We start from the raw sequence: 15440 nt of genomic DNA, 5'->3' as shown, positions 1-15440 counted from the left end.
CTGCTCATACACAGCCAATCAGCGACTGGGGAATCATATCCCTTCAGAGCACAGAGCAAGCCGCATACAAAAAGCATTGGATATGGATTCTTTTGATTCCATCGCCTCGACCAGAGTAAAGCCATTGCGGTCTCATCGCGCGCCACCTGCTGCGACCAAGGGCGATTGAACTTCTTTTCCTGGATTATGTGGCAAAAAAGCACATAGGAAAAAGGATCCCGTACTGTGTACCGCCGCCGATCTGATGGACAGACGAAAGAAAATTCTGTCCGAACCGCAACCGAGAAACCTTCCCTCGCTCAAGTCAAGCAAAGCTACGATTCCTCACCCCACGGCTTGCCTTTTGTTCCCTTAACACCTTTTAAGCATTAGCCTATCTAGACTATGTGTCAACTGACCTTAGTTCAATGGATGGACGCACTCCGTTGACTTCTTGTCCGCCTGGTCCGAACCAATCGCCTGTTATCTGTTACATTCTCCGGCTATTGTGGGAAAGAGTATCCGGCGCCGTTGCTGATTCCACACCCTCTCCCTTCATGGGCTGGACCCCCTTGATCTCAACTGCTGAGCTGCAGGGATAGCTCAATGACTCACTGACAATGGCTGAAATGGAATATCTCATGCTTGGCAATGGATCTTCCACGATGGGAATAAGCGCGACAAAATAGAGGCCATTTCGTCTCCACTCTACAGCTACTGACCTGACGATCTCAGATCAATTGTCTTCAACGGCATGGTAAGCGCACAGCACTTTATCTCATACGTGGTGAGGCCCAGTATATATTTAGTAGACGGGAGAAGACGGCTGTGGAAGATATCAGGGAAAATATGATTTACATAGTCACCAGAGAAATATGAATTCGAAGGTTAGACGGTCCAACTGACTTGAGACCAGCAGGAATGTAGAATACGCTAAACATGTAGAGGGATAAATACAGAGCAGAACAAGAAGGTATACCCCATCCAGTATGCGAAAGCAAACCGTCGCCCATCCTAGGGCGTTAAAAGAGGACCATGCAAACTGGACGTGACATCATCATGTGCACTTAAGCATCATTAAACATGATTAACTATTACAGGTGTGACTTGGCCGAAACTCAGCCAAGGAACAATAGAAGGGTTTGTAAAGAATAGCCGTTGTCATCGTTCGATGCCGAGAGACGCGACTTTTCCAGCAAATCGAGCTCCAGCGCTTCCTCTCTTATGCAGTCTATCACGCTCCTTGCTGTCCAGGGATCCCGATGGCACCGCCTGATCACTTGCTGTTCCTCGAATGCTGGGCAGTGATCCGACTGTGTCCGCAGTAGAGCTGCCCGCCATGGGCGTCACATATCTCGTGGTGCGTTGACTCAGATAGAGCTGAGCAGCTGGTGATAGAGGAATGGGAGGTGGCTGTGAAGGAATTTCCGCGCCGTTTTGCACAAGCAATTCTGCTATCGGGAACGGAATCGCCTTGACTGCGTTTACAGTACCGGGTCTGGGCGGCAGGTTAGACGGTGTCGACCCGGGCGACGCGGGGTCTGCAGCCGCTAGAGCGAGGAAGACCGCATGGGTGTTTCGTGACCGGTCAGTGATGTTAACATCGGCTCGAAGTGCAATGCCATATAGCACGCCTTGGATGTCATTCTTTTTGATTGCCGCAAGTAAGGTTTCATCAGGAGTCGAGAACCGTGACAAAGGCGAGGGCAGCGGCTGTACGAACGCTCGATCGCTATACTTGGCAGTGATGAAGTTCAGTCGTTGTTCCCGAGTCGAGGTTGCCATCGGTTTCTGACTCTGGTCTAGTGTCGCCTCCCAGACCATATTACTGACGCGGTTCCCAACCTGCAAGAGGATTTCGACGATGTCATTTGAGAAAGAATTCACGTCCAATGTGAGGGAACGGATTTTGGAGATATGAGTTCCCAGAGAACGATGGATGCCACTACACTCAATGCACAAGACTATTCCAAGGTTAATCGACACCCACTCAACCTTCGAGGTCGAGCCGCAATCAGCGCACCAATTATTGCCTTGGTCCGCATCGCGGACGGTCTGGAGTAATTTGGCGGGATTCTCTTCATAGCCGTTGCTATCGTTGCGCACGTAGCTTGGTCGTGCACCCACCGTGGTGCGACGGCTCACGCTGCTGGCAGAACTTGCAGAATGCGAATGTTGGCCGGAATACGACGAGCTTTTCCCGGTCAAGACAGAACCAATATCGCGACCCAGGGACGAGCTGTCGTTCTTTGACGGAACGGGGGGAGACATGCCACGACCCTCGACAGCACTTTGCAGGGCGTTGTTGATGGCCCTGATCCAGTTGCCCATGTCCTCTTCGGAAGTGGCCTGATAAATCCGCTTGAACTGAGGGGTAATGACTTCGAAACAGAAGCGTCGTTCGGCGTTCCGTGCTTCTCGCACAGAGGCCATCCGTAGGTCAATCGGGTCCATATGCAGATCAAGCTTCTGTTTCCAGTTACTGTACTCTGAGAGTTTGCCTTGATCTAACACAATCCAGAACTTATGCCAAGCTTGCTTGTTGATGCCCTTGGGATCGATGTGAGAGCCCGGACGTGATAATGCCCAGAGAAGTCCCTCCTTCCGCTGCTGGCCGCTCGGATTGGCAATTGAGGATATCGGCGCGATTCCGGCCGTGCTGTTTATAGCTGCATTTGTCTGCGAGGCCATGGAGGAACTGTTGCTGACCACACTTCGCAGCTGAGACCCTGTGCTGTCTGCGCGGCCCAAGTCCGATTCAGGCATGTGGCCACCACTACCATTGCCCGTCAGCGGTGACGGAACACTTGGGTTGGCGAGGGAATCCGGCTCCAGATACAAGTTACTGCTTTTTTCCAGAGCCCTTCGTTTCTCTTCTCTTTCTGTCCTCTGAAATTGGAATTCCTTGTCTGCCTGATTGACCTCGTGAATCAAAGCGTCCAGCTGAGGAATCATGTCATCCACCTTCTTGGCCGCCGCAAGAAAGCTCTTAGCTTGTTCATCCGCGTACCTGGTCAGGTGCGAAAGGACTTCCTGTTCCTTACGGCCGCCATGAAGATCTTGCATGAACGAAGAATAATCGAACCGCTTTAACTCAAAGTTCCGCCTCTTGGCTTGGTACTTGGAATCGCTCTCCGCTCGCTTTTTCTCTTTCAAGGAATCCTGCCTCTGTCCGAGGTAGCGACTCACGTAGGCATAATAATCTCTGCTCTCTTCTTCAAACTCCTTCTTCTTGGCCTCGGCCTGTTTGATGTCATTATTATAAAGCTTCACCAGAGGTTCAATGACGAGCTTTTGCAGTTGGATGGTATTGAGTCGCTCATAATTGAGGATCTGCCGAGCAATTTTCTCAAAGTAGTGATCGAGAGCTGGCTGGATTGCGTTGGAATTAGTCGTTGAGGCCTCACTGAGAGCGGATAGGAAGGCTTCCACGGCATCGTTGCAGGCCCCTTGGGCTTGTTGGGCAGCCTCCGCCTTCTTCAGCACCTTCTTGATTTTCGCACGCATGTTCCCTGTCTTCTGCTCCAACGCTTTCATAGTGGCTCGAAACAATGGGCCATCCTCCACTACACTCATATCTTCGCCAGGACGCGAATGGGGAAGGTCAACTTTCACAGGCGGCGGCGGGGGCGGAGCTTGGGGAGGAGGGGGAGGCAGAACAATATCGATGGTGTCAGGCGGAGTACCCGGAGGAAGATGCAGATTGGATGCGGTGTCGGCATCACTGGAATGCGAGAGAATTGAGTGCGAAGAAGGCATACGATTCCGAATGGGGTGAGGGATTTCCAGGTTTGGTGACAAGGTTTGCGGGCTGGGTAGCGAACGCGGGCAGTTGTGCACCCAGAACGAGAAGTGCGCGAGAGTGTTGAGACGATTAGCTCGCTGGTCATAGTCCAAGAAGCTACAGCTGTTCCTCCAACCACCGCCTTTATCTTCTGTGGGCTTGGGTGGTTTCCATTTCCAGGACCAATTGAACTGAACGGAAGGGCTTCCGCCCGTTGTATAATCCCCTACAAACTGCACATTGGTGTTATTTTGCAGGTTGGGATTCGCATGAAATTCTCGCGTTATCAAATTGTCGAGCTCCTTCGAGTTCGTTGCATGTGCGAATGTGAGCCCGGTAAGCACAGTGTCGATCACTTCTGGAAGTGAGGTTGCGACACCATTGACGACGGAATTCGAACTGTTAGCGGCTTGAGTTTGCCTCAGTATAAACGTGAAATTGAAGTGCAATTCATCTTCATTCGTCAGGCGCAAAAGGAATGTGGGCGCTGATGCAGATGAGGAGAGATCCGGATCCTGTAGAGAGATAGCAACCGAGTTCGTCAGTCGAAAAGAACAAGGGGTGAATAGAGAGAGGCTGCGACTCAAGTCATTATCGCTCCGGCACCTTACCTGTATATACTCAATAGGACAGTCGTCACCAACTTCACGCTTCGCAGTATATCTCGTGGCCGGGAAAGAGTTGGGGGTAAGATGCAAGAATACCCGTCCTCGAGAGTTGCTTATCGTGGCGGAAGAGACAGTAACTATTGCTCATTCGAAGCGATTAGCAAAAGATCAGCAGAGAGTTACCGATCATCAGCTATGTTAATGAGAGAAAGAAATCCGGGAGGGACACTTACACCTTGTTTGGTCTTTTAAGAACAAGTTCCCAGAGTCATCGAGACGACTTCCAACATTGCCCATAATGAAGACGAGTGAACTATTCACGTCACCACTCGAAAAAGAGACGGTCCGAAAGGATGACTGGGCCAGCTGGAGGTCACCATCGACGGTCGGATTGGCATCAGTTTAAAGCTGAAGCAATGATAAACACCAGGCAACCGAACGGGAAAGCCGTCATCTAGTCTGAGACTCTACTCAAACGTCTCCAGGGATCTTCTGAGCCTGAAACCACACAAGTATAAACTACTGTATGATGGAAGAGCTTGTGAGAGGTAGGTTTGCGATCGGAGAACACGAGCCGTCGTGTGGAAGCAAAGGTGGTGATGGTCAACCCGACAAAGGAGGGCGCGATACCTGGTTTCTGAGATCCTGCTGCGCTTGGTTCGCAGGGGATAACGAGTCGAACCGGGGGACTAGATGAGAACGTGAATAATAAAAAGGCAGATTATATGAGAAGAAGAAGGTGATGAACAAGAAAAGAGGCTCCGATATCAGTGCCTGGCCAGAGTAGCAGTGTGGGTAATTGTGGAGGTTGAGTCGGAGGTTTGGCGCGCGGAGGAGGGGAAGAAGAACGTGGGAAGGATGCGATAATGATATGTTCATTAAAGCACAGGAACAATAATATGTGCCAATCCCCCGCCTAGCACACAGACCAGTGTTTCACAAAGATCTATCTAGCTACAGGTTACTCTTGAGAACAGAGGTGACCAGCCGGTGATTTAAGCTTGACATTTTATTTCTCCCAAGAAAATGTCATCACTGCCTCAACAGATACAGATAACACATATGCTTTACCAAGAGAAAAGCACAGATTGGGGATCACGCTGGAGGCTGCGCCTGCAGGAGAGCTTTTAAAATCACCCCACGCGTGATCCTCAACTTCTTCTTGTTGAACATGGGAGCATGACGCAGACAGTGAGATTATTTACATAAAGAGAGGATCACAAGAGCAATATCCAGTTTTGCCCTTTAGATATTTCAGAATGACACTCTGAACCGACCTCAACAGGATCCGGCTGATCCTTCTCGTGCAGATCCGGGGAGCCTTTCGCAGTACGGAGTACTCTATAATCAACTCAGAGAGAGACATGGAGAAAAAAAGCGCTTGTGCTAATCAGAGCATCAACAGAACATCATTAATATTACTTATCTATCCATTCTCCAATGTCGGAGGGGTATCTGAGAAAGAAGGAAAACGGGCTAATTCTGGCAGCCACCGCAAAGAGGAGTGTATGAGCGTGTCCACAACCAGGATCAGTGAAAACAAGAATGAGGCTGCTTGAGTGCATCACATAAATAATAGTAACAACAACAATAATAATAACCACCAGGGGATCACAAATGCATACCGCTCAGACATAGAGGCCTAAGGATATTTAAGGACAACCACGTGCTCTCATCCCGATCAGAAAAGAAGCAGACATAAATAGAAACAGGTGTTTCTTGGTTACTGGCCATGGATGGTGCCAGGGTTTACCACAACAGCTCATTGTCGGGCCTCAGATGGCTGATGTGATGAGCTGGTATGGCCGTTGTGGTTTCCTGCAATGTTCTTGTGTGCATCCCCTTCCACCCATTTCATGACCTTGCCTTTGACGTCGCGCATGTCGTGCACTTTCTGGGCAAAGTCTCCTCGTTTCTTGGACGAGGAGCCGCTTCGTTCCTCGAGCTCCTCTTCATCTGAACTTGAGATCGACAGCGATGAACTGCTGCGTTGTTGAAGGAATGTCATTTGGCCCGTCTCTTTCTTCTTAAATTCTCTTTGTTCAGTTTTCAGCTCCGTCATTCGCTCAGCATCTTCCTGGCAGTCCAATGTGGTAATATGTAGGCCAACTAAGGTCCTAGAGAGGAAATCCTTGAGCAGTGGAAGATATTTGCCATTGGGACGATAGGTACCGCTGTCATTGTCGATGAAAAGCTCATAATCGCCAGGGTCTGTTGATACCCCTGTGGTAGCCTCGGCCAGAGGCCCTGGGGTTGGAATCTCAGTCGCTGATGGTTCTGCACAGGAAGAATGATGACGATGGCGGTGTTTCAGTCGACGAACGAAGAACTCTCCCGAATACGCGATGTAAATGGAGACATTGCTGTGCATGGTGTGTTTGCTTAGCAAGTCAATTCCAAATTCCTTGCCCGTCTCGGTAAATCGAAACTGTCCGTCGAGCGTGAGGACATAAGTGAATATGCGGCCGCTCTGAGCATGGTGGACGAACTCAAGGAATTTTTGAGTGAGCTCGATACACGGCGCTTCGAATTTACCATAAAGAGTTGTCCGATCAAAGTTGTAGATTCTCTCATGCTGATGATGGAGAGCGCGATTGAGGATACGGCCTCTGAGACTGTGCGATGTGAACATACCCGCCACAAAGGGTTTGAATTCAACATAGCGATGATATAATTCAGCAGGTACCGGACCCTTTAGCTGTATCTGAATGGCTTGGAAACTTAAGAAAAGAAGATCAAATAAGCAATCTGCGTCAAGGGCAGCCGGGTCCGAGATAACGTACTTGTAACGGCTGACTGCCTTCTTGCCATCCGAGCTCTGCACTCTGTCTTTCGTCCCTGTCAGGCGCCCGATCAGGGGGGAAAAGTGTTTAAACCAGTAGTTTGGCCCGACGGTGTACATCTGTCCACCTTCCTCACCTGGGGTCTTACCCAAACACTCCACACTGAGGACAAGATGTGAGCCAAGGTCGAGACGTCGCGAGGCAAAGGCGGCGACATTGCCAAACAGGTAGACCCGCTTGCTGCCGAGTCGTTTCTTGACCCGAAATGATTGCTCCTTAAAACCAGACCAGTTGTCATCGATACGGCCGACCTCGACGTATGCGATACCCAACTTATCATCATGGTCGGCAGCGTCCTCATCGTAGACATGGCACTTGAGCTCGAAGCCGGATGCAGGAACATTCGCAACAATCCACTCGCTGTCCCATACTGGGTCTCTGTTCTTGCGTACAGTTGGCGTCCTAAAGGTTACAATGGGGTCCTGTTTATGCCGCTGGGGTAGGTCTACAACCAGCTGAGCTCTCACGTAAGGATCAGACGAGAACGTGCCGAAGTCCGCACATGGAAGGTTGATGCCGCGATGAAACGTGAACTTCAGGCTGTAACCAGGGGGCGCATGAGGAATTGGAGTACTGTCGAACCCCCCGCGGGCTTGTGCTCGCCATTGGTTGCGACCTTCATTGCGACGGCTCGATCATGGAGTTTTTCCGTTTTATCGACAAATTTCGGGCCATACTTGTCCAGCGCATGCCGTGGACGTGCTTGTGGCGGCTCTTTTTCATCCTCCATGATCCCAGCGACCTAGAAAAGTTATGAAGAGATCCTGTTCTGTTTTACACTATTTTATTATAGTTGCTGCCTGCAGCACTTCGTCGAGTCAGCTGTGAACATGCGGGACGATGTGGGGACGAGATCTTGTCTTGCTCTTGTCCGTTCGTAGGGCTGAGTGGAGAGAAGAGAAGTCAGGAAGCAAGTAATGAGGGGAGGAAAGAGAGAAAAGAAAGAGGAAGAGGAAGCACAGGTTGCTTTATCAATTGCTTTCAAGTCACTTCACATACAACCAAACCTACCTTCAATGAAAAAGGTCAGTTCATGATGGATGTTGACTTCCCTTAGTATTGTTTCCCTTTTCCCTTTCCCCCTCAGCTGGCGGCAGGTAGTTAGTTCCAGAGGCACTGCAAGCCTGCATGATCGCGCCCCTCTTTTTGTCCCAAGTTCTCCTACGTAAGTAGTTCTGACCATTTCTGACTCCTGAACGGCAGAGGTTCTCGGATCTTCTCGGATGGTTTAAGCAAGGCCAAGCTTCTGCCATTTTCGGAGATTCTTGGAGTCTTCTCTTCTCGCCATTAACAAGCAAATAATACGCACCTCCGTACAGAGGAGTTATTATCTCCCTGCGAGTGGTCTGTACTCGCAATGATGATTTTCTCACCGACTATCCATCCATTATTGTCAACCCACAGCAACAGACCGAAGAAGAAAAAAAAAAAAAAAAAAAAGAAAAAGAAAAAAGAGAGAGAGAGTGAGAGACAGGCGCGGTAGTAAAATCAATAGATGAGCGAGATAGACTTGTTATGACATCTCTAAGTAATTGAATAATGGGTTACTATCATTTTAAAATTCTTAATTATTCTCAATTCGGGCGACAGTCGAGCTTCAGCATCAACTGAGACCAGCTCAGTAGACTTTCAGCATAGCAAGGACAGCCTAGTACAATAGGAACATAAGAACAGATTCGCTTTCCTCGAGTGGGATACCGCAATGCGTCGAGCATAGCAATAATCCCAAGAAAAAGGACAAATCACGATCCGCGGAACAAGAACTGCATATCTTCTGGGGTGAGCTTTTCCAGCGCCTCCCCTTGATCTTTGTTCAGCGTGCCGTTGATGAGATTTGCCTTCTTCTCTTGCAGCAGAACAATTCGCGATTCTACGGAATCCTCAATGCAGAGCCGGGTGATGACACAGGGCCGTCGTTGACCAATACGATGGCATCGGTCTGCGCTTTGCCATTCGGCAGCTGGATTCCACCACCTGATGGATTCCCGTTAGTACACGACTTTGACCAGGTATGTAGCAAGATGCTCGAGCGATACTTACGGATCGACGATGAATACTCTTGAGGCTTCGGTCAAGTTCAAGGCGACACCCCCTGCTTTCAAAGACACAAGGAAAACCTCTACATCAACGTTATTCATGAAATAATCAATTGATTTCTGACGCTGTGCAGGCGTCATCGTCCCATCCAGCATGACGGTGTTGAAACCAGCCCGACGAAGACGCCATTCAACAAGCTGAAGCATCGAGGTAAATTGCGAGAAAACAATGGACTTGTGAGTCCGCTTCTGGCTCCTCAATTTGTACAGCTCGTAAACAAGCATTTCGATCTTCGTCGACGACGTCCAGTCCTCCATTCGGATGCGATTGATGATGGAGTTCTTCTTGATGTGCTCCGCCTCCTGCTCAATATCTGGCTGCTCGAAATCAATGGAGAGGGGGATGTGACAACGAGGACAATCGACGACGCTGTCTGCTTCGAAAGACTGGATGTAATCTTTGGCACAACGACGGCAAAACTCATGATGGCAACGAGACCGAATAGCCTCTTCCGCAGGCTCATCACAGATACTGCATACAAGGACGTTCTGTCCACCGGCAGCATGCTTCTTCAGGATCAGGTCTGGATGATTCGCAACCTGCCGCATCTGCATGATCAGACCGAAGATGTTGGCGTAGTTGTTCAACATCACACCTCGGCTAACGTATGTATCGAACTGCCTTGTAGAATTCGTCATGATACTCCTGGAAAAGTCACGTTCAATTTCTCCGAAAAACTCGTTATGCAAAACGACGCGTTTCGGAGGGAGCTCCATTGACGCGGTGTGATCGCGCTTGACTCGTCTCAGCATGATCCTGTCAGTGATCAGGCGAAGTTTGGCCAAGGCCTCCTTGCGGGCTTCTGGATTGTCTCGTTCGGTAATGGGATTAAGGATCTCCTGATTGAAGACTGATACATGGCTGAACCCACTGTGCTTGCAATTGCTACAACGTTTATCCGCGTCCTGGGACCAATGAAGTTGCTGACATTTGCACTGCTTGCAGAAGTAGCACGCAAATGGGCGTACTTCGAGGAAGCGAAGAAGAGAGAAGAACTCGCCGATTCGATTCTGAACAGGAGTGCCGGAAAGACACCATTTATAAGAGGCTTTAAGGGCAAAACATGCACGTGCAACACTGGTAGTCCGTTGCTGAGAAGCATTAGCAAATATCAAATTGTAAAGTCCAAGGGCCTCTTTGATATACCTTGATGCTATGCGCTTCATCGAGAATAAGGCGGTGGTAGTCAATGGCATGAATGACACCTTCTCATTGTCAGTGGGCCTTCCTTTGCTGTACCATTGTGTTGATAGACTCACTATCTTCTTTCACGATCCCGTCGTTGCGGTTCCATCCTTTCCATTCCTTCCGATGAATGGATTCGAGGCCGGAATCTACATCCGACATTAGACCGAATTTTCACACTTGCAAAAAATATAACTCACAAGAAATCATGATCACATCATAAGATTCAAGGTCTTGCTTTGTTAAGTGTTTGACCTTGGCATTGGAATTGTGGTGCACAAGAACCTTCAACTGCCCATTCGTGTATGCCTGAGGTCATAAAGATTAGCGCCGTACAATAATTCAAACACGCAGAACAGACGTACTTTGATTTCAGACTGCCATTGCATCAAAGCAACCGGTGGCACCACAACAAGCGATGGTTTGCCGACGGGATAATCAGACATGAGAAGGGAGACCGCCTGAATAGTCTTTCCCATACCCATCTCGTCACCCAGCAAACCACCTTTATATTGACTTTTCTCTTGCTGCAACATCCAGTTCAAGCCCTCGAGCTGGTACGACTTCAGCGTTCTCGAAATGCCCGGAGGCTGTTCTGCTGGTACCGGTGTTATAGGGGGCGTGTTCTTCAAGTCGTCCCACATTTTTGTGATGAGAGGATGTTGCTTTTCAAGTTTGCGTCGCTCCCTGTAAGCCTAGATTCTGTGTTAGAGCAATATGACGTTGGACGAAGCGAGCATACTTACTCGTTGACTCATCCAAGGTGGAATAAGAGTGCGTCTTTGGCTTGCAGGGGCCCTTGACGCTTGCCTCCGCGCTCGCGAGCCTGAACTGGCATTTGCTGTGCCGGACTTTTTCGCCCTTTCGGCAATCAACGGCTCCTCCTCGCTACTAGACGACGGAGGACCGTCTGCTTCCGAATCAGTTTGATAGTTGCCATCCCCTGCTTCATCATCACTTAAGTCAGAAGCTTCGCTGTCCAGAACGGTTTGCTGCGTTGTCGACCGCCGAGAAGTCCTAATACTGCGCTTTGGCTGCCAAGGCTCAAGGTCCTTTTCATCCTCTGCATCCTCGAAGCCGTCAGAATCGAGGATCTCCAGGAGGTCATCATCCTCAGTAGAATCTTTGATCTCCGGGGTGTCACGACTGGCGCTCGCGGCAACCTTCCGACGCTTGGAGAAGGATTCCTGATATTCTTGCATTTGCAGAGCCTCAGCCAAAGCCTCGTCCGAGGTACCCAGAGTCGAGTCATCCGGGGAGAGTGCTGCGGCGTTCCGCTTAAGTCCTCTTTGCATGCTGCTGAGGGGTATTGTTCTTGAGCGTAGTTCCCGAGCTCGTGTAGAAGCATTAACTCTCCTCCTGGGTTTATTCACATCCGACTCGGCAGGAGTCATAACAACGCTAGTTGCAGGAGTATCATAGTCGTTTCTTCCTTCCCCAAACGTGTCTTCCGAGGAAGAGGAAGAAGAAGCGCACGGAGGTGACTGCTTCTTCTTCAAGGGTATAGCAACTTCGACTGAAGTAGAGACAAATCTCGGCTCAACCGACACCAAATGACGCTCTTCATTTTTCTGATTAGCCCCGTGGTCACTCGGATGGTCGGTGGTGGATCTGGGGTTTGACTGTGCTAATCGCAGGGAGGTGCGTCTCGGCAACGATGATTGCTTGTCTTGAGGCACTGGAACAAATCATTAGCCTTATAAATGAACTGTGCTGGACGAAATTGTAGTAGAAAGCTTTCAATCTTCGAATTCAAAGATGAGTAGCATGTTTGGGAGGATTTTTGGCATGGAAGCGACAGCACTTACCGCCAGATGGCATTGTTCCTTTTGCTGTGGAAGCCCTTCTCCCCATGATGACAGGACTTCGATTATCTACCAAATGGTCCTGATTCCCCTGTCAAAAGGAGGATCTGGGATGAGTGACAAACCGAAGTGTGCCCCTGGTACCGTGCTCAAAAATTGATAAGAATGTTGGTGGCAAATATCGGCACTGCTGATATGGACCTTCGGTCGGAAAAGGGAGGCAGCAGTGTCGGAATTTTGGGAAGAGTTGGAAAATTCTTTCACAGCTCGACAGGAACACGGCCTGTCATTCACAGACCTGTCACTACCCCCTCGTATACGACTCTTGGCGAGTCCAAGTAAACTTCTTTCATCAAAGTTCTTCTGTATCTCCTACTCCTCACCAGGCCCAGACAATTCAGTCTTCATCCAGGAAACGCGCTGATAAGGACAACCCCGAAGTTCGCGTAAAGTGGAACACGAAATTACCACGAGTCCTGTGACCTGAAGCTTATCAGACCTGCATCAATCATCTTAGCACCACTTTGAATAACGTTGTCAATAAAGAGGTTCTGCATGCAATATGTACGTTTCACTCGCTCCGAGGTCTTCGAGGCTGTCATTTTAATTGTTCACAGGGCGGATAGAAGGTCAACAAGAAATCAGATAAGGGGCCCGTACGTCCTCGACCCTTTCTCCATCCGCCTGGTTGATCTTGCTGATTCATGATTTCGCAGCCATTCTGCGCTCACAGATTTCTTAGCTGTAAGTACCTCATTCTTCTAGCATCAATAAATGGCCATGTCCGTGCTGATACTTGAATTGTCTAGTCCAACAACATCTCCGCCGCTCAGATTCATCAAGACTACCAAAGACGAGTGAGACAAGCCGAGCGAGAGGCGGCTGCGAATGAACCGGCAGATGAACTCGAGGAGGAAGATGAATATGAAGACAATGAAGACAATGACGGCGAAACGGCCGAGCAGAGAAAGAAACGCAAGCGAAAGGAGGCAGCGACGCTCGCAAAGATCAAGCAGAGCAAGGAGTTCGCTCGCCGCAAAGCCCGCCGCACTGGGGAACCCGATGATGACGACGATGTCATAGCTAGAGAGATGATGTATCAAAAATCCCGACCAATGCCAGGCCAACTTGAGAATTGTGAACTGTGCAATAAGCGTTTCACGGTCACTCCATACAGCAAAACCGGCCCCAGTGGTGGTCTCCTCTGCGCCAAATGTTCCAAAGAGGTAGCAGACGATGAAAGAAAGTCAAAAGCTAAGAAGCGAGGGCCGAGAAGTGGTCGGCGGCAGAATCAAAGCAACTTGCTCGACGGAATTGTTCAGCAAGGTGCTCTCAGTTTGGTCGAGATGTGTGCAAAGGTGAACATTTTTGACCAATCCTTCGATACGTCTTGTTCGAGGCTGACCGGAGTCAGAAAGTTGCTGATAACCACAACGACATCGAAGAATTTGGGGACTTACCGTCACGGTTGCTTCGGCGCCTTAGCCAGATATTTTCCAAGAGGCGGATTCTTACGTCAAGGACTTTGGACTTGTTCCTACGACCTGAATTGAATTTCATTGACATCTACGATGCGGCTAGTATGTCTCTACTTGGTTATATCAAATTCTCAACGTATTAACCTGTCATAGAACTCGAAACGGACGACTTTCACAAAATATTCGCTATTATGCCGGCCTTGAATCGTGTCAATCTCCGATTTGCGGGCCAAATCAAAGACAGAGTCGTTGAATACATGATTGACCGGGATCTCCAAGTCAGGCAACTGCAGTTAGATGCCGCTAACCTTGTCTCTGATCCTTATTGGCGGCGGCTCTTCCAGAAATTGGGATCACAGCTCGAAAGCCTGAAACTGTCGAATCTCGACTTTTCCTTTGATGACGAAACCGTGGAGACACTGTGTAGAAACTGCACAGCCCTCAAAAGACTGAAGCTCAAGCAGTGCTGGAAAATAGGTAGCAATTCTCTACGGGCAATTTCAACTTTACCAACGCTTGAGCACTTGTCTCTCGATACTGTCCAAGAGTTCGAGATTGAGCCCTTTTTACTGATGGTGAATACGCTTGGCCCGAGTCTACGCACACTATCCCTGGAGGGCTTCCGCAACGCTGATGATCGGCTTTTGGATCTTATTCATGACAAATGTCGGTTGCTCTCAAAACTTCGCTTTTCAGACAATACTCTGTGCAGCGACAGAGGCTTTGTCGACCTGTTCACGAATTGGGCCAATCCTCCCTTAAGATTCGTGGATTTGTCTTCCACGCGAGACGTGGATAATGCTAACCCTGATGGTCCTGTCGAGGCAATTGGACTTGCATCTCAAGGGTTCATTGCGCTCATGAACCACTCAGGCTCGACCCTTCAGATACTGAACATCTCATCGTGCCGACATATATCGCGTGCTGCTTTCGAGGAGGTGTTTTCAGAAGAAAAGACATACCCGTTCCTGCAGGAACTGGACGTATCCTTTCATACGGTCATGGATGATTTCCTCATTGGTAAAATATTCCAATCCTGTCCAGCGATCAAGAAAGTTGTGGCTTTTGCATGCTTCAATGTGCGCGATGTCCAGGTTCCAGTTGGCGTTGCATTGGTTGGAGGCTTGAAGGCCCAGCACTCCATTGTCATCGACGGCCCAGCGTCTGGTTAATCAGATCATCTAGGCAAAAGACTTTCCAAGATACTTTAGGACAAGGCATGAAGCTAAGGGGATGACATATCTGCGTTCCATGTGGCGTAATGGGTGAGCCTAACCAGACTTTCGCCTCTGGTCCTTTCTTCAAGCGTTACAGTGTTACATTATGTTATAGCTTGCTGCATGAAGTGCTTAACTTAACAACCTTGCAAGGAAGCTCTGTTTAGCCCCAACACAAGCCAGCAATATCATAGTAGGATGCGCTCTGTCTTTCTCGATGACATGATGAATCAAGTACCTATGTTGAATGGAGCAAACGTTGACACAACATTGCATCAAAGCTTAAGTCATGGATGTACGAGTGGCTCTTGACCGTGACAGTTGATGCAGGTTACCTACGTTTGAAAGGGGACTTCGCCTACTTCTATCAACCTACCTACTGAGATGTCTCGCCCCGCGTCGCCAATATTCGTACCGAAGACGTTGCTTTCTAGGTTGAACCCC

At 49.2% G+C, this 15440-nt stretch overlaps 4 protein-coding genes across 4 annotated transcripts; 1 reads left to right on the top strand and 3 right to left on the bottom strand.

Annotated features, from left to right (window-relative positions):
• Positions 1-1140: 1140 nt before the first annotated feature.
• On the bottom strand, positions 1141-4668 carry P174DRAFT_433965 (putative ARF GTPase activator (Csx2); the record flags this gene model as incomplete). Its single annotated transcript, XM_024825835.1, has 3 exons — positions 1141-4278; positions 4375-4508; positions 4605-4668. 3 exons carry the CDS (start codon positions 4666-4668, stop codon positions 1141-1143), a joined length of 3336 nt encoding a protein of 1111 aa, XP_024679462.1.
• A 1465-nt stretch (positions 4669-6133) lies between these two features.
• Positions 6134-7944, bottom strand: P174DRAFT_463030 (C2 domain protein; the record flags this gene model as incomplete). Its single annotated transcript, XM_024830206.1, has 3 exons — positions 6134-7091; positions 7155-7747; positions 7789-7944. 3 exons carry the CDS (start codon positions 7942-7944, stop codon positions 6134-6136), a joined length of 1707 nt encoding a protein of 568 aa, XP_024679461.1.
• An 802-nt stretch (positions 7945-8746) lies between these two features.
• Positions 8747-12702, bottom strand: P174DRAFT_444607 (DNA repair protein RAD16). Its single transcript, XM_024828133.1, has 8 exons — positions 12305-12702; positions 11243-12174; positions 10862-11191; positions 10697-10805; positions 10571-10645; positions 10458-10516; positions 9255-10402; positions 8747-9188 (listed from the first exon to the last, which is right to left on the bottom strand). Exons 1-8 carry the CDS (start codon positions 12315-12317, stop codon positions 8957-8959), a joined length of 2898 nt encoding a protein of 965 aa, XP_024679460.1. The 5' UTR covers positions 12318-12702; the 3' UTR covers positions 8747-8956.
• rad7 (DNA repair protein Rad7, protein) lies at positions 12533-15197 on the top strand. The gene is made up of 6 exons (XM_024828132.1): positions 12533-12865; positions 12919-12957; positions 13018-13045; positions 13111-13659; positions 13716-13881; positions 13933-15197. Coding segments are annotated over exons 1-6 (1803 nt in total). The 5' UTR covers positions 12533-12863; the 3' UTR covers positions 14952-15197.
• Positions 15198-15440: the final 243 nt, after the last annotated feature.

This window comes from Aspergillus novofumigatus (assembly GCF_002847465.1).
Source record: "Aspergillus novofumigatus IBT 16806 chromosome Unknown P174scaffold_7, whole genome shotgun sequence".
NCBI lineage: Eukaryota > Fungi > Ascomycota > Eurotiomycetes > Eurotiales > Aspergillaceae > Aspergillus > Aspergillus novofumigatus.
This window is presented reverse-complemented; position numbering and strand designations above follow the sequence as displayed.